The sequence below is a fragment of the Durio zibethinus genome, chromosome 16 (genome assembly GCF_047325235.1).
Source record: "Durio zibethinus cultivar Kanyao isolate XHJ-2024 chromosome 16, ASM4732523v1, whole genome shotgun sequence".
Lineage (NCBI taxonomy): Eukaryota > Viridiplantae > Streptophyta > Magnoliopsida > Malvales > Malvaceae > Durio > Durio zibethinus.
This window is the reverse complement of record NC_143177.1, coordinates 24,023,176-24,041,820: the sequence shown is the minus strand read 5'-3', so window position 1 is coordinate 24,041,820 and position 18,645 is coordinate 24,023,176. Positions and strand designations below refer to the sequence as shown.

General features: G+C 38.0%; 2 protein-coding genes and 4 pseudogenes across 4 annotated transcripts; 2 read left to right on the top strand and 4 right to left on the bottom strand.

The window, feature by feature from the left end:
- Positions 1-161: 161 nt before the first annotated feature.
- On the bottom strand, positions 162-2,212 carry LOC111297564 (type III polyketide synthase B-like; annotated as a pseudogene). The gene is made up of 4 exons (XR_016328786.1): positions 2,073-2,212; positions 1,906-1,969; positions 1,482-1,786; positions 162-1,311 (listed from the first exon to the last, which is right to left on the bottom strand). The product of XR_016328786.1 is annotated as a type III polyketide synthase B-like (transcript).
- A 569-nt stretch (positions 2,213-2,781) lies between these two features.
- Positions 2,782-6,399, bottom strand: LOC111297586 (5'-methylthioadenosine/S-adenosylhomocysteine nucleosidase-like). The gene is made up of 8 exons (XM_022892252.2): positions 6,211-6,399; positions 6,063-6,126; positions 5,538-5,629; positions 5,008-5,114; positions 4,574-4,648; positions 3,964-4,038; positions 3,319-3,411; positions 2,782-3,173 (listed from the first exon to the last, which is right to left on the bottom strand). The coding sequence occupies exons 1-8, from the start codon at positions 6,302-6,304 to the stop codon at positions 2,976-2,978; spliced, it is 798 nt and encodes a 265-aa protein (XP_022747987.1). The 5' UTR covers positions 6,305-6,399; the 3' UTR covers positions 2,782-2,975.
- Positions 6,400-7,529: 1,130 nt separating this feature from the next.
- LOC111298731 (COBRA-like protein 1) lies at positions 7,530-10,857 on the bottom strand (annotated as a pseudogene). The gene is made up of 7 exons (XR_016328787.1): positions 10,737-10,857; positions 10,509-10,588; positions 9,854-10,307; positions 8,725-8,884; positions 8,344-8,606; positions 7,899-8,255; positions 7,530-7,743 (listed from the first exon to the last, which is right to left on the bottom strand). The product of XR_016328787.1 is annotated as a COBRA-like protein 1 (transcript).
- Positions 10,858-12,020: 1,163 nt separating this feature from the next.
- Positions 12,021-13,537, top strand: LOC111298730 (uncharacterized; annotated as a pseudogene).
- A 581-nt stretch (positions 13,538-14,118) lies between these two features.
- Positions 14,119-15,368, top strand: LOC111298729 (uncharacterized; annotated as a pseudogene).
- A 160-nt stretch (positions 15,369-15,528) lies between these two features.
- On the bottom strand, positions 15,529-18,645 carry LOC111298728 (uncharacterized; the record flags this gene model as incomplete). Its single annotated transcript, XM_022893457.2, has 5 exons — positions 15,529-15,936; positions 16,141-16,269; positions 16,377-16,601; positions 16,727-17,023; positions 18,409-18,645. Coding segments are annotated over 5 exons (1,095 nt in total), but the record flags the coding sequence as incomplete, so codon positions are not given.

The window sequence follows — 18,645 nt, the reverse complement described above, 5'->3', positions numbered from 1 at the left end:
GAGGAGTGTGCATTTGCTTAAGGCTAATTAGATAATTATGAACCTGTATATTCTGGTAGACATTGAGAACTTGCTATCCCTTATGTTAATAAGATTGCTGGTAAAAAGCTAAATTGGCTTGAAGAAAAAAATATGGATGTAGATTGAGAGTTTTAAGTCAAGAGGAAGTATGAACTTTTCATATAGATTTTTTCTGGAACAGTAAATGAGTAAGGTTTCCCTTTGCTCATGGGACATTATTTTCACTATGATAAATGTAGAAGATCCAGCTGCACTGAAAGATAAGACGAGACATATTTTATGCTTATACTGTCAGGTTCCTTGCAAGAATTCCCTCGAAGGTGACCCCTGGTCCAAATGCTAAAATTAAGCCCCATTCGTTGTCTTCTTGGCTCTCTGTCTTCCTCTTCAAACTTTCTTCTATCATATACTACAGCACATACACAATTGTGTTACTGCTAGCATTTCAATAATCCATCAGAGCTCGTCTACTGGCATTTAGTTTCTCCGGGAACAAGTCTAGTCGTTTTTCTATTCGGTTCAAGATTGCAGGCCCACCAGGATGAACCGCCCAAAACAATTTTTTATAGTCCTTGTCAGTCAATCCAACAATTCCCATCAACTTTTCACAGAAACCTTCAACATGATCTTGAATTATCTGAGGAAGCTCTCTTCCTAGCTCGAAACTAATCCCCTCTTCTGTAAGCTTCCCATCAATTGTCTTTTCAGTATTGGGCAAGAAATTTTGGATTGCCGAGTGAAGTTCGAAGAGAAGCTCGAAGAGAGGCCTCTCAATGCCCAAAACTGGATCAGAGCCTATTATCATAGCTCCAGCACCATCTCCAAAAAGTGCCGCACCAACCAGGTCATATGGTCTATTTGCACTTGGAGGTTTGAACCCAATAATGGTAGTTTCAGAAGTAGCCAGTAAGACCCGGCTCCCTGGATTGTTCTCATCAATGTCTTTTGCAACACGAAGGCCAGCCACACCTCCAGAGCAGCCCATGAAATAGAGCATGACCCGTTGCGTGTCAGGGCTGAGACCAAGTCCTTTTGCCAGGTAAAGATCACCGCCGGGCAGCCGAGCTTCACTTGAGGAGACACAGACTAAGTGGGTTATGTTTGATATGGGCCTTCCCCATTGTTTGACACAAACTCGTGAGGCTTCAATGGCCATCCCTGTGACAGCATCGTTACTGATATCTAATCGTTGCTTCACGGTAGGGAGGCCTTCAACGGTAAGCTCTGGGTACTTCTTCAGGATATCTTCTGACATGACCACATACCTGGTTTTGACAGTAGTTGTCTTACCTGTAAAGCACCAAAATGCGGGAAAAGATTGAATAGCGGTTTTCTACAAGGGCAGCGAATGTGGACAATCATAATCTGACAGCATAAGGGAGGAGGGGGAGGGGAAACTAGTAAGCCAAATGCATCAAAAGGTAATCACAAATTTAAGAGAAGGAAGTTCATAGTGTTACAGAGTCGGCTTAGCTTCTTCCTGAGATCTGGGTCATCGCAGTTGGTGTTCTTAAAATACCATAAACCAGAAACTCCTGCATGACAAGCTGGTGAGGAAAGGCCTTGCCGAGAGCCAGAAGTGTAGCTTTGCCAGGGTTCGCCATCTTTGGGAAACCTTTTTGTGCTTCTTCTCCACTCCCCATATTTTCTTTCCCTTTCCGACGTTAGTGAATTTGCTGGCAGGGAGGTTGTATAGGAACTCCTCTTTTATCTCACAAAGGAGCATTGATGGAATGCTCCTATATATACAGTGGAACTGCCATGCCTAAATCATTATAATAAGCTTGAAGGGAGTTATGGAATATCAATGCCAATTAAGGAAAATGTGAAAGCTTCAATTATTATTATATAATATGGAGTAAGGTATTCGTTGAGAAGCAATACCTTCATGCAGGTATTGTTAACAAGCGTTGGTAGGGGTTTGTATGAGGTTTGGATCTGCATTTTACTGTATTGATAGCATTGTTAGAGGGATATAATGTAAATATGAACCTCAAAATCCTTAATTTATTTGACTGAGCTTTAATGATCAAGAAAAACAAATGCGTGACCTGAATCACTTGCCAACATATGCCACTGTCTACTGAAACGCAGTTATTCTGTAAGTCGATCGATGGATGGTTAACTGTAAGAAATTTGGCAGGATTGAAGACCGTGAATGCCAACTGCAAGGCTATTAATGAATTATTATAATGTCTTCCGGCTGTTGCACTAGACGGCAGGGCAAATGAATAACTAGGCCAATAAAAACCAACTACTGGACTGAGAACCATGTCGATGAAAAGGTGTTCCTCTGTCTTGCCAGTTCCTGATTGGCCATCTACCATAGAACTAATAGCTGACGTCAGTTTGAACATGTCATACTTCTATTTTTTTTTTTTTTTAATATATGATTCATATTTGGTTAAAAACAAAAACACAAGCTACGCATACACTAGCTGAGACACATCAATTCAGACGACCACCAATTGAGATACCCCATAACACATCAATTCAGACGACCGCCATTTAACACCACGGGTCAATTTCTTCCACACAAGATACCCCATAACACATTCCTTGACAAAAACACATCCTGTTTAAGCTATAGCCAAACCAAAGAAGTTACGTTTCTTTTCGAAGACGCGAGAAAAGCAGCTATCAAACTAAGTTTCCCTAGGCTATAATTGACTCCAGAAGAGGAACCACATAACAACTATGAAAGGCTTAGATTCATACATTGCTTGAAGTAGGTAAACTTGTAGGAAATGCAAAAGGCAGTGAACAATGAACTTAACTACATTTCACAAGACTGTTTTATTCAAAGTTCAAACACGTGCTTGCTCAAACTATGAATTTTTGCTGTTTTTATCTTAAAAAATACCTAACTCTGGTGTTGGCATCACACGGAACTAAGAATTACAAGTTTTATTATCACATATATTTCCAAACAAAAGAAGTGAGAATAAGACAAGTCAAAGTTCAGACAGGCACTTTCCACTGATAAAATCGACAACTTGAGTGACTGCTTGATCAAGTGCTGCAGTCACTGCAGCCAAATTCTGCAGGAATTCTTCTGCAGTTGGTTTCTCACCATCTACTAAATCTGTCACTGCTTTAACAAATATTGCAGGTACTTTCAAAAGATCAGCCACATAGGCTACAGCTGCTCCCTGAAACAAAGGAATAGAAAAATTAAGGCCTAATGCATTGTAAACTTTTAAAGTACAAAAACCATCAGTTTCAAGCAGCAATGCATGGTTTGCAAGTATCCATTTTCCATTTCTTCATTAAGAGATTGGGTGTTTTGGTGATTACCTCCATGTCTTTAACTGTAGCATCATTTGCTGTGATTGATGCTTCATCCTGAGGGGACATATCCAAAGAGTCGCCTGTGGACAGTCTGCCGGTCTGAAACATAGAGAAAGGTATAATGGAAATTGCCCTTGTTTGTGTGTCTTAACAAAAAAGAAGAAAAAGAAAAACAAGAAGGATGACAGAGAAGGGGGGGGGGGGGGGGGGGAAGCAGCAGGAATAGTCATCGTCTATGAAGTCAAGAAGACAAACCAAATTGAGAGATCAAGTGCTACTTAAATAATAGAATCCTCTATCATGAACTACATGAATATTGATAACAACCAGCATTAACATGATTAAATGATTAACTCCATTAAAGAGTTTAATTGAATTACTATCCTCCATATGCATAAAGTGGATGCCTACTTGTACAAAGTAAATGCAGTTGCAAACATATTACATATCCTCAACCAGGAGAAATTATCTAGGAAAGACAAACTACAACCTTAACAAATTGACAAGCAATTCCAAAGGAAGACACTTAAACAAGGAAATGAAAGAAGGATGTTAGAAGTTCAATATAAGAAAAAAGTACAGAAGTTCAACATGGTCAAAATCTCCCCCCCCCCTCTGCCAAACAAAGAGGAAAATAAACAAAATAATTACCTTTAGATTAAGCTCTTTCAAGAGATTGGGCATAGAGAAGGCCTGACGCAAACCAACTCCATACAGATCAAAAAACTATAGAAAACAAGAGATGAAAACAAAATCTGGTTACCAAAATATACTTAATTTAGTACACACAGTAAGGAAAAAATTTTCTTCGCAAAACACAAGTTAGGTTCTGTGTTCTTGATGAAAATTAACAGTTTTTACAGAATAGAAGTTGTCTTATCAGAGTATTGCCACCCATAACAATTAAAGCAATCCAAAAAGAAACAGAAAGAAGAAAGAAAGGAAAATGATGAACATTTTTAGATGCTTGTAGTGCTTGCATGCCAGTTACTTTACATATTATGTAAAATTAAAGTGAAACTGAATTTAGTTTTACATTGCAAATACAAGGTATTAAAATAACCAATTAAAAGGGACTGAAAATGAATACATGAGTGATTGGCTTCCTTGTGAATCAACTAGCCTTCAAATTCATTATTTAAGAAATGAAAAAGATGCAATGATAGTTAAACAGCATAGCAGCATGAGTTTCTGATTCCAGGTACCATTTACTAAGAATGAGATGTAAATGAATTGAAGACTAAGGACCGGTACCACTTACCGGGATTGGTATTCGTCTATCATGGAATGCAAGATGAGATACGAGAAAAACATCACCAATCCCTGCTCCCTTTGCCTGGAAGAATCCAAGAATCAATATACAAAATAATACACATATACAAAATTACAAGTCCCCAGCACATTTCCTCCGGCACTGTAACTTAATTCACAACATCTAAGCTAAAGCCTTTTTAAAAGGTAAACCAGTCTCTACATGCTAGTAAGCATTCAAATCAGTAGTCTGAAAGGGGATTAACAGAGTTTTATGGCAGATCATTATTGTGAATATCCAATTGAAAAATAAAAATTTAGCACAGACGGGCAACAATCAGTATAAGCAATACATATATAATAGAAAGACGGCTAACAATCAATTTTATTATTATTCTTTTTTTTTTAATTAAAAAAGGAGCAAAATTTAGGGCTTGCAGTTACCTTAAAGCCACCAGCAGTTCCTGCATTTATGATCAGGTCTGGTTCCAATGCCTGGATAGAACCATAGGTCACAAGAGAGGCAGAAATCGTGCCAACACTATCAACCCCTGCAAAAAATAATCAGAGAACTTAACAAATAGGAATATCGTAAATAGGAAACCTTCCATTCCTTGACATATCCATTACCCACAAGTCAGATGTAATGTGCCTTGTGCATCTGACCCAAATACTTACCAATACGTATAAGTATTTTCGTGTAACTTATACTGGAAACATTTGGTTACAAATACTATCTGAACAAAAGTTTTATTTTACCTGAGATATTGAAAAGAATTTACATTACAAGCAACCTTTCACTATATTATTTCTTTTTTCCGCATTTTCAGTAAAGGTCTTAATCAGAGCCCCTAAGTTCCTACAGAAACCGTAGAGTATAGGTTGCAGCTAATTGAAAATTGCTAGATGACCTCATAGGGAAGATTAACAAGAGAAATTAAAAAAAAAAGAAGTTGCAAGAACAAAGTCCTTACCAAAAGTTAAATCTTTTCCCGGCCAAACTAGATTTATTTTAATGTCTTTGTATGTACCATGATAATGGACCCAAGGAACCCCTTTTGGAAACCTGCACCATTGTGGATGAACATATGAAAAGAAAAACCGAATCATTATTCAATAATAACCAAACTAGATAGTAAACAATCATCATATAATGAAGTCCTCTCTAGTTAACAGTGATGTTTTGCTCTTTCTGATTTGCAAAAACTAGTTACATCCCAAATACCCATCTGAATCGTGAAACGAAACATTCAAATATGTACCTAGCATGCACAAAAGAAATAATTTTTTCGAGTATTTTAAAGCTGAAAAACTCAAATATATAGCAAGCAAGCATTTTTCTTAATAAAAATCCTGCAACCACTCTGTCTGCTGAAAGATTGATCATAATAAGATTAACCCAATATCAAACTTACTGATCTTGAGGGCTTAAACCCTCCAGAGAAACGTACTTGAACCAAAATCACTAAAAATAACATAAGGGAAAAAAAGGAACTCACGAAGAATGGGGATTCTCAGTCAGCTGGAACTTATTAACCACTGGCAAAGCTTCTGTTTGCATAGCTGCATGGACAAACTCACCGAATAAATAATCCCATAAAAAGGCATACAAATATGGAGGAAGAAAGAGAGAAAGTGGGTTTTTACCGATGATGATAAGAATAGATGAAATGGGGTGCTTTTCAACTTGAGCAACCATGGCTTCTACTGCAGTATCTGATTCCTTTCCATGAGAAGCCATAGCTGGTCCCTTGATCTCTCTTGCTCTGCCTGAAGATTTTCTTCCCTGGAAAATCTAATATACCCAAGAGAAAACGAGAAAGGAAACGATTGGCCACTGCTTACATTTTCTTTTGCTGTATTATATAGTCAAAAACACTTTTTTTTAGACAAAAAAACATGGAATTTTGTGGATGCTGCCATTGAAAATTTGTCAGCCGTCGATCGAGTGGGGTCCACAAGACTTTCTTGATCAATGCTGTAATTGGCATATTACAATGTACAAAGATGGAGAATGGTAAAAGAAAAAGTTATAAAGGTGTAAAATAATCATACTTTTTCATTTTTCTTTTTTGATTCCAAACAATGAAATGGTGGAATGTCATCTCTTACAACAATTCATGCAGTCTCTCTCTTATAATTGCACGTTGCATGTTATGTGTTCAAATACAATGAACATGTGAAAGAATAATTTATGTAATTCTAAAAGCTTAACAATTTTACAAACCGGAGGAAACAACATTCTCTCTTTTTCTTTTTCATGAAATTTGGTATGATGATGGGCCAAAAGTGCACTAAAATCTTTGAAAAATAATGGAAAGATGTGATAATGAATGTTGGTAACTTTCTAACTTTGGTGTTAATGGCCAAGAGAAAAACTTACTTTCAAGTAAAAACATTATCTTCCACGCGAAAGGGCAGGCACATGGTCCCTGCAGACAATCAATCTTTTTTGTTTCTTTGCTTAAATCAAGCAACCTAAGTCCTCCAAAATTTCGCATGTGGCCCGTATTTCTGGTAAAATTGTGCATGTTTTAGCTACGTCCTTTTGTTTCTTTGTCGAATCAATCAATGTTAAGAGGCAGTCCAATTCGTTGAAACTTGGCTAGGAGAGAAGTCATTGTCGTTCATATATTATGTAGGGGGATTTATGTATAAACTTGAACATTGTTCTTTTAATCTTGTGAGATGTGCTCTGTAGCCAGTCAGAGTCTTGAAAGTTTGCTGGTATGCATAACTATTTGTGGTCTCCAATGAGATTGTCTGGAATGTTTAGAATAAGAGCAAAGGCGGAACCGATTTAACATTTAATCCTCTGGAATAGCTTGTAAGATTTATGAACAAATAATACAATCAGTTTTATGCATGGACATACCAGAAACAAGTCACATCTTACACTGAATTATGGCATTGTCCCTGAGTTGAAATCCCAAGTGGTTATCTGACATTAAGACTTTGCATGAATTTATGGCAAACATTTACAAATTCAACCTTTTTATTGTGCAAATTAACACACTCATTAAGTGTACAATATCACAAAATCAAGTAACAAAGAGTAAGTAAAACATCATTTTCTTGCCATCACAATCTTCCAATTTCTGCTTTGTGCCTGGTGCTTTATTATGCTCGTCTGTTTCTTTTCTTGTCCTGCCTCCACCGCTTCTGCTGCTCTCGTTTTTTCTGCTGCCAAAAGAATTTTTCAGTATCGCTTCCTTCACTAATTTGCAGCTAGAACAGGTAGCAGCTCTCTTGCCATATATATATATATTTATATTTCTCTTTGACTGTTTTTTATGTTTTTCTTTAGCTACCTCTGAGATTTTCTTCTCTCTTACCTTCTATTTGCCGCTGTCAGGTCTTTATTTACAGCCGAATATGCAAGTGTATGAATTATTAAAGCCAGGTAACCAATGTCTTGAAAGTCAGACAGATCAAAAGAAGGAAAAAGGGGTGAGCAGGTTTCAAGCTGGAGCTGCCATTTGGTAGCATGAGGAACGTGTCTGGAGGAGGCATTTGACAGTTCTCCCCATTGAAATATAATCTTCGAGGTAGCGCCCATCCGTTTCCAAGTGTGAAGGAACCTAAATCCTTCTCCAGTAAAATCTGTGTATAGACTGCACCCACTTGATCCTTATCGGCATTCACTGGCTCGTTATTATAGTACTCTATTCCCCAAAACAGAGCAACCCCATCTGCAAGAGTTCCATTCAGAATGAGTTGCAAAAAGTTGGAAACAATAGTGAAAACTTAGGCTAAATATTTTGTTATCAAAATAGGTACCTGAAAATCCAAAAGAGGGGAGCATTGTACTGTTAAAGCTATATGCTGTTGACTTCTGGCTGAAACCAGGATGCTGAACCAGCACATTTCAGTTTGAGTAGTTTCTTTTATAATTGTAGTTTGAGATGGTTAGCTTTACTTTCCAATGTGTAAAGTAATTTTTCATAACATGCCAGTGAACTCGAACTGGACACATATGATCAGTGCATTGCACTATGTCATAATCATCCAAAGAACCTGACTGTGGTGCAGGGTAACCTTCTCTGCCATTACATAAAGAAAGAAAGATGAGTGGCATGGAGGCTTGGAAACTATAGTTGGAAAACAGACTGAAGCTACGTAGGTTTTGGACTAGAAATGAAGGCAATTCTAAGAACCAACCTTATGCAATAAACTGTATTTTTGTCTTCCTCTCTGCATCCACAGCTGCAACTAGGGCATGATGTGATCTTGGGATTGTAAAATGTTGAGAGTGAAACACAACATAAAGGTGTTTGCTTCGCAACAAAGATGGAGTAAGTGCATGTTGATTTCCATGTTCCTGGTGAACAAAAAAAGGAATTGATTTGTTGGCGCAGCACTATTTTAAATTTTCACTTTAGGATGCATTCTAAAAACAAGATGAAATCTATCTCTGCAACACTTCCTGACTTCATAAGAAAATGCTGGAGAATAATGTACCATAGTCTACACATTTGCTGAGTTTCAGACATCTGATTAATTTGTGAAATATGAATCGGTTCAACTTTTCATGTAGACAGATCCTGGTTGTGGATCATCATGAAATGTTGGAAGTTGGAACTGCCAAACGATGCAGAAATCAGAATATCTTAAAATATAAGTTCTCTAAGTTGATGATCAGAGGAGTTAATGGTTTAAATGCTCACAATTGCTGAAAGCCTGAAATTAACATAACATTCAAGCTTAAGCCACTGCATCTAACAATTTCATTGATAACTGACAATAAGAAGAGAAGTTTATCTAGGTTTTCCTTAGTCTGTTTCCTGTGACTTTTAAGGTTGTTGAAGTGATAAGCATGCTACCAGAACACATGTAAATGTTCAGGATTCCTGGAAACTGACATAATTATCAACAAGCCAAGCATATAAGATCTGATTAGAGGTTGTTGGACAAGCATGACAGTAGTTTTTTCTTTTTTAAGTATCTTTTGAAATCTTGATTAGGCAGATTTATAAACATAGGTTGGTTGATTCATGGAAATCTGACATGCCGATGGATTTCATTTCAAAATATACCTGTAGAGAAATCATTGTATTGAGACTGAAGCAAAATTAGCCAGATAGGAAATTAAATCGTCCTCACTCCTCGGTGCCAATATTCAAATTATTGCATGATTTTACTTCATCATATTGTTTAATGTTTTTATCTAACAATCATTATAGTATCATAGTTCGGACATCTACAATCACGACGAGGATGACATGTTGTGGCTTTTGAGTATTTATTGATCAATGCATTGGCTAATAAAGGAGTTAAATTGGGTACTTACTATAAGCTTGGAGTTGTCTTTTACCCCCAATATCAGAAGAAACCGTGGGATGAGTGTCCTCAACTAAGCCACAAGTGTAACCAGGACCTGGAGCCATTAAAGTAAGATTGACTGGTGCTTGCACATTAGGATTCGCCCCCAAGTTGCCAACCATCATTTCGAAGGATGAGAGTGACATAGAAGGGTTGATAGCCCAAGCAGCAAGAAGGCCACCATTACAACAATCATCTGTCCTGTTTTCTGGCAGGGCATCTGGCATAAGATCAGCAATGACAGGGCTTTTCTGGCAAGAGTGTGGGATCTGGAACCTGAACGATGAACAGTTCCCTTGTGTAGTTGCAAAAGCACCAGACATGGACCAGATGATCTCATTATTAGCCCATGTCCAACCCAATTTCCAACCAGATTCATCAACATGGCGATATTGATAGTAATTTTGAATTGTTACCCTTGCCTACAAGCAAAAGAATCCTGAACAATTAGACAGTGGATAATAAATATGGTGAAGTGAAATTCTAGAGTGCCTGAAAGCTACTGGTTGGAAAATTGTGGTTGTCCAAATTATTGGAAGATTTCCACAGTAAAATTCTCTTCCTTTCTAAAAACTCATCAGTTCACTGTCAGATTTTTTTTTTTTTTTGATGAACATACTGACCACATAGCCATCTCGTGTCCATTGCTTGATGTCAAAAGTAACTGTAATGTTCCCGTTGGGATCCAAAGGATCAAAGCCATCTGCAAGGCAGTAAGAAATGCAAATAATCAGCAACATTAATTGTTAGTGTCTCAAAGAAAAATCTAAGAAGCAAAGAAGGAGAAGCTTGATGCCTGATAAAATGGAAATAGAGATTAACCATATCAACATCAAAGCAAGTGACCGTACAGGAGAAAAGAACAGCTCCATTTTTTGTTTGAAGAACAGCAAGTTGAGATTGGGGTAGAAATTATAGCTGAAATGTGACGAACGAGATCCACATGTACGCTACTAACAAGGAAGAAATACGGTGTTTGACAAACTCAGTTGGAACAAACTGGAATCATTGGAATTACCGAAGTGGAGATGAAAAGACAAATCCCAAAGAGCTAATTAGAAGATTCTAAGAATGTCGTACGGATACTAAGCAAAAAGAGACATCCTTTGGGTTTTGGAAGACCCTTTCTGTCGCTTACAATATCAACTGTTCAAACCGGAAAAGGACGACACATCACCACTTGACAAGAATTTTGCCAAGATTCCTTGTAAGTTTAGGCAAAAATAAAGTTGTCTTGAAGTCATGACTTAGATGGTAACATAGGTCTAAAATTTAAATCTCAACACTAATAACATCTTTTTTTATTCTCAGTCTGCAGCCTTTTTTATATTAAAAAAGATGAAGTTGTCCAAACTGTCCTCCAATTATCAGAAATAAGTAAAAAAAAAAAAGTATTCCTTGACTTATCCATTTATTTTATCCAGCTTTTCTTGCTGATGAAAGATCCAATTAATGTTCAATTGCTGAAGTCTCAAGATGTGTGGTAAGCTTTTTACTCATGTAATTAGCTTAAAGGAAAACTATTCGTTACACGGTCAGTTTTCTTGCTGCCTTATTACTTATTAAATAAGAACAAAAACGATTCATGCCTGTAAACTTTCATTCTCAGCTAGCCTCTCTTCATCAACAACAATAAATGACATTCAATAAAAAGAACAGACCTAGCATTTGAAGTTTCAGTGGAAACTCTGACTTTGTGCTTTGTAGTTTGTATCCCTTTAAAGTTGAATTTTTGAACCTTTCAAGTGCTACCAGTTAAGTATGCTTGTCTTCCAACTCCCGATCAGTTTAAATGCAACAAAGACCCCAAATTTATACAAAGTTCACTGCTGCAAATATATAAACTTCCTTTTTCATTTTTCTGGCTGGGAATTTAGTGACACTGCCGGCTAGCTAGTTGCTAGATAAGATTGACCAGCAACCAAACCTTCAATATGGCAAGTTCCCATTGATTGCACTCTCCCAACTTATCGGGCGAATTAAAAACTAGTAGTAATTCTAGATGTTGAGTACCTGTTCTAGATTTGTGATGCCATTAATTCTTGCAAGTTGCATCCAAATTGTCAAGGTACTTGCCCTCGATGACTTCTGTAATAGCTCGAACCTGTTCTCATTGGCATGAAAGATCAATAATAGCAGTTTACCATGTAAATATCTTAAACTCAGGATAATTACCCTTACAAAACCCTTCCACTCTAACCTCGTACATGTAATTTATGTCTAAATCTTTATGCCTGAAAAGGCATAAGATAAAGGCATAAAGCGAGCTGAAAAATCACATACTATATAAGCAGCAGGATAATAGCACCGATTAAGTGGTTCAAGATAAACCCATGTTGCATAATTAAGGTAAAGAGATTATGCAGTAGTTAGGTCGACTATATCTACAGGAAGATACAGGGCAAAGACTGGACTGAGAGAGCTGAATCAAAGATGGCTGGAACTGGAAATGTTGGCGTTGTTGAAGATGACGAAAATGTCTACACAGGAACTAGAGTCCGTCCCTTCGCCCCCCACAACAAGGCAAGTTCTTTTGATCCTTCCTGACTCTCCTTTCTTGTTCTTGTTTACCTTAATATTTTCAAGATCAAATTGTTATGAACTCCCAAAATTTAGTTTGTCCTTTCTTCATATAAATTTTCTGGGTAGAGCAACGAAGAGTTGAGGAAGAGAAGAAGCAAAATCCTACTGCCTTGAAAAGATTGTTTTCCCTCAAAAGAGCTTTTCTCTTTGGAGGTTCGCGGAGGTTTTTTCAGTCTCTTAACTGCTTTGTGCAGTTATTAAAGATCATAACTAATCCTACAATGCTACTGAATTATCATGTCTGGAGAGCATCCTTGGCGGAGCTCCTAGGCACAGCAGTGTTAGTCTTTGAAATGGACACTATAGTCGTCTCCTATGAGACAAACAAAAACACCCCACCTTTTAATGGCATTTCTTATTGCTGTCACTATCACAACTATCCTCCTAACTACGTTTCCCATATCCGGTGGCCACATCAACCCTTTTATCAGCATTGCGGCGGTACTTACCAGCCTTTTTTCCCTTCCATCTGTCCCCGTATACTGGCACAATGCATTGGTGGCATGCTTGGAGCACTAGCATTACAAGCTGTGGTGAACACCAAGATGAGCCAGGCTCCATGGCTCTAGCTAATTTGCACTTTTGTGTCTCTTTTTGCTTCCATAAGGATTACTTTAGTTTTGACAACTGCCAAGCCAAGCATCTGGGACAAAGGGCTATGCGGGGGTTGCGATGAGCCCAGCAAGATGCCTGGGTCTAGCCCTAATTAGAGGCGGCCACCTTTGGAGTTGGCACTGTGTTTTCTGGGCCGGACCTACAATAGCTTGTCTAGCATGCCCTCTCCACCAAGATCATCCCAAGTGAGCTTTAGCACAACCGAATGCCTTAAATCACGATTCCATGAATAACATTTGCAGAGTTCTTCATGTCAGGAAAATAATCTAAATGATGTAATCTTATAATTTATAAGAATGTTTATTTAATCATTTACATATGATTTTCAAGCTTGCTTTTTATCAAAGCTGGACTAACTATAAATGAGGGAAAGTGTGAACTGTGAACAACTCAACATGTATTCATTCATCTTTTTGCAAACTATAAACCGAACCTGGTAGATTTTTTGAGCCTGCAATTTGTTAACGAACATGATCCCATAACTGCAGGGATTTGATCGATCAACGTTAGATCTGTGCAATGATCCTGCAGTTCATGCAATAATTTGAGCACCAACATGATTGAATGGATTCGTTGGAGTATATTACAAGTCAAACCAGGAGCTAATATCCGTTGAAAGTTGACGAAGTTAACAGCTTAGCAGCAACGTCAAATAAAGAAATAGTTCCAACTTGGAGAGGGAAGTACTTGCGAACTTGGTTCTCTGCCATGACACTCTGAAACTTTTAAAATTAAGCACGATTTGCACAATGTAATTAAATAATCTAAATATTTAATAATTTGGAATGACAACTGAGAATCTTGAATCCCCAGAATGAGATTGAACTTTTTTTTTAAAAAAAAAATTAAAGTGTCTTTTTAGAGGCTATTTTAGCACAAAGATCAAGGAACTTAATTTGGACTTCAAATAAATATGATTATAAGGCCAGGATATTCAACTTCCATCTTCTACCAACTGATGTCTAGGCTATAAAGAGCCAACTGACAGATATGCATCCACAAAAAAGAGTTTGAGCCTGCAAAGTTAAATTAAAGATGGTAGGAAATGGAATTGTTGAGGATGAAGAAAGCAATCTACGGTCGCAATGAAGTCCAGCCTTTTGCCTCTACTCCAAAGCATAGTACCAAGTTTCATATATAAGCTTCTGTTTTCATTTTCCTTGCTTTTACACGTGCTTCTACATTTTTCTTTAATTTGGTCTGTTCAAATTGGGTTGCAGGCCAGGGCAACTTGAGGAAGGAAAAGACCCAAAAGCCTCTTTATTAAGCAAGGTGTTAGGCCTTGAAGAGCTTTTCTCTTTGGAGGTTAGTATGATATCCACTCACTTTCCATGCAGAATTAACAAATTATAACTACTTCTAATTCAGGTGCAAAGGTTAATGGAATCCCCTACAAATCAAAGGCTTGCATTGAATCTACCCCATTGAATAACAGAGATTGTCTTGTGTAGTAGCTATTAACAAACAAACTGGTGGTGGATTTGTAGGTATGGAAAGCTTCTTTGGCAGAGGTTCTTGGGACTGCAGTGCTTGTTTTTGCATTGGACACAAAAGTTATCTCCGCCTTACAGACCGAAACAAAAACGCCAAACCTTGTAATGTCAGTCCTAATTGCCTTTGCTGTTGCAGTTATCCACCTTGCTACCTACCCTATCTCCGGCGGCCACATCAATCCGATTGTTACTTTCGCTGCTTTACTCACCGGCCTCATTTCCATTTCCCGAGCTGCTATTTTCATTTCGGCTCAATGTGTTGCTGGCATATTGGGTGCGCTAGCACTGAAAGCTGTAGTTAGCAGCAGTGTCCAACAAACGTATTCGCTAGCAGGATGCACCATAACTATTGTTGCACCAGGTCTAAATGGGCCAACTGTGATCGGCCTAGGGACGAGCCAGGCCCTTAGGCTTGAGATAATCTGTTCCTTTGTGCTTCTGTTTGCCTCTGTATGGATGGCTTTTGATCGTCGCCAAGCCAAGGCTCTGGGTCGAGTTACGGTCTGTGTTATTCTGGGAATAGTGTTAGGTCTTCTTGTGTACATTTCAACCACAGTTACAGCAACGAAAGGATATGGTGGTGCTGGGCTAAACCCAGCAAGATGTTTGGGTCCAGCAGTTGTTAGACCTCTGGAATGAGCACTGGATATTTTGGACAGGGCCAGCCATCGGTTGTGTGGCTTTTGCCCTTTATGTTAAAATGATTCCAAATGAGCATACTGACAGCTATTAAACGAACGATTTAGTTATTTGGTTATAGTTATTGTTCGTCTTGCAATAATTGAAGGCAAAATATGTTGTGCATATAATTTGAGGGGACTTTCTGCTGTTTATATCTTGGCATGTTTTGCCTGTCTGTAATGAATGTCAATGTTCCCAATAATGTCTCTGCAGATATCTGTCAAGGGCCATTTTCAGATGATTATACAAGCTTTTGGATTTCTTTTGGGCTAAAAAGCCAGTGACAAGCCGTGCTTCCATGCAATTCTGTATTTGCATGTACAAGTTATAGTAATATATTTCATTAGCACAACCCATTGAGCTGTACAGCAAACAACTTAAGCTAGTGGCAATTTACTTAATTAAACCAAAATTTATTGTCCCTTTTTTATTTTGCTACCCCTGATGTATATGAGATATATATAATAGGCAACTAGGATGGTGGCTGCAAAAGCGATGAGGATGATGCAAGGGGCTCATGAACAACAGAATTTGAAGAAACTGAGATGGGATTGCCCTCTAACTGCAGCATGATGCTCCCCAGGAAATCTTTCAATAGTTTCTTGAACTCATCTTCTTTAACCATCTTCACGTCATCCGCATTTTTCATGTTGAAAATATCAGCAACAACCTTGTCAATCTGGAGAATTTCAAGAATTTTAGTTGGTGGAATGGAATAGGGTATTCTTCTCTATATTGATAGAAAAGAAAATTAAGCTCAGGCAATCAATTCTGATAATCCTCTTTCAACATAACCATAAGTGTCCATAGTAAACCTTTGGAAATAATGCCGAGAATCTATTGATCAACTTGAAGATGTATGTATGATGTGTTACTGCACTACCTGTTCAAATGCACCGGTTGGAGGTAAACCAGCTGATGGAGCCACTACATCTAGCACCACGCGTAAATACTCCTTTGATATTTTCCCATTGCGAACTTTTGGAACATTTTCTAAGGCAGCATTCAGTGACTACATAGCAAAATGAAAGAATTGATTAGAAATGGTGGAACAAGGGAAATGCCTTCTTTAGGAAACCCAACATTTCTGGAGACTAAAGACAACGAGACAACATATACCTTGTCTAGTTCAAACTTGCTCGATAGTAGCCTTTTAATGCCACTGCCATCAAAGGTGTTTTCGCTATGGGCAACAATTACAGGCTGCTCCTTGAGATTTTGAGTCACACGCTCTGCTACTTTCTTAAATTCTTCCAAGAATGTTTCTTGAGGGACAGGTTTCTCTTGATCATTGCCACGCCAATCCCATGATCGCAAAGCTGGTTCCGCTATGTTGCTCATAACCTGCACAAGCAACAGAAGCCAGAAAGAAGTGGGAAAAGAAATATGAAACAAAGGCTTAGGTTTCTACTACATTTTCCTAATATTACTGACTGAACTATAGATGTGGAAACTGGAAAGTCAATTACCCAAGAATCTGAAGAAGGGGGCATTCCTTGATCAACAGTAAGTTTCTCCAAAGCCTTAATAATGCAATCACGCAACGATGCATCATCCGATCGTATCTGTGAAAATAAGGGCGCCATCTCTGCTTCATAACTTGGACCATTGATGAATTCCAAGAGGTCTTCTCCGTCAATACGGAGAATCACAATAGGGTCTCGCTTCAAACCCGCTGCCATACCCAGTAGAAAATCTGAGAGAACCTCTTTAAACTCAGTCTTGCTCACTTTTTCTTGTTTTCCATGAGTGAATTCATTCAAAACCTGAAAAACATGTCTAAATGTCAGCTTCTATATCCCCTCACCAGTCCAATGAACCTTATATTCCTATGATAATTCAGTTCCTAATTTCCATTCTATTTCTATGGACTTTTGCTAACCTAAATACATCCAAGCAGCTTATGAGGTTCTCTTCTTTCTAGAAACACTTCTTTTTCAACCCAAGAGTGGAGTGGAGAAAACAATGATGAGAAATTATGCAGACCCTGGACGTGGTCCAAAGTCTTAACCTTGCTTTTCCTTTTCTCGGGCATGGCAATAGTGCTCCATTGTCTTGTCCCACGTTTATCATTATGTGCTTATATTACCATAATTGATCTCATCAACAAATTATATAGTATTTGATGGTAAATTTCGGCAAATGGTTAACAGGTTAGGTGCAAAAGTAAAGGGAATCCATTGAAGAAATTACTTGCAGTTGTCCCCACTAATTATCACGTCCACAACATAGAAAGAAGGCTTCATTAATTGAATTGGAACCTCAGAAAATGATAGAGCAACTTGACTTTGTCAAATTAATCATTCATGACTTATATGCGCAGTAAAGATCCAAAAAGACAGCCACAGTTTCCACAACATTCGTCCCCAGATTCCTCCCTGTATGAAGATAAAAAGAAAAGGAAAAAGGAAAAAAAAAAAAAAAACAAGTCCAAGTGGGAAAAGCAGAAAATTGCCTATAACACCGACCAAATTGAACAATAGGTCGAGTGTTATAGAACTAGCTAGAAATGGAAATTTGACAATTTGTAGTTCCATAAACAGCCCCAAGAAGGCAATTAGTCAAAGTACAATCGCTTTCTATTGAAACTTGGATAACCATCAGCAAAATTATTTAAACATTCAAGCATGTAGGCATCTGTGGGCTTGTGATTGCATCTTCTCCTTTTTGTTTATTCAGCAATTTACAATGACAAAGCGACGAATAAAAGATAGGATTATTGCAAATTGAAAGAGCAGAAAATGATATTCGGATTCTAATTTATTGAACGTGATGATGGCATGGTAGAATTAGGATGCTTCTAAGACGAAATGTACAGCTGAAGAGTCAATATCAAATATGCAATCCCCTATCGTCCTCACCCTGTCTAACAGCTTAATTACATCGGTGCCTAATGGTGATTTAATTTTTTCCTCTTTGAAAATAGTTTGTTTCTTCTTCTGCTTACCCTCTAGACTCAAACTTCATTTCACAGGTCACAATGGTATGTATCCTGTTTTCTTTAGCAGTTTTCTCTTGTTACAGGTTTTAATAACTAGGAAAAGAATGCTAACATACACGAACTTTCCAGGCCCTGAAGTCTTGGAAAGAACCAAACTATGCCAGAAAGAGGAAAAAAGAGAGAAAATGAGGTGGGTTGTTGGGGACAAACCTCAGAGTAAATATGGTCAGAATCAGGAGAAGAACCCTGAGCAGGCAAGCCAAGAGCAGCACCAATATCAGCAACAGCAGGCTGTAACTCCTTCACAGAGAGCTGACCATCGCTGTCCTTATCAAGTTCCTTGAACTTATGATCCACGAAACTGCTAAACACCTCCTCGTTCTCAACCAACCCCAGCAGCTGCTCACTTTTCTTCTTTAGGGGGGTTCCTATTGTTGCTGTACTTTT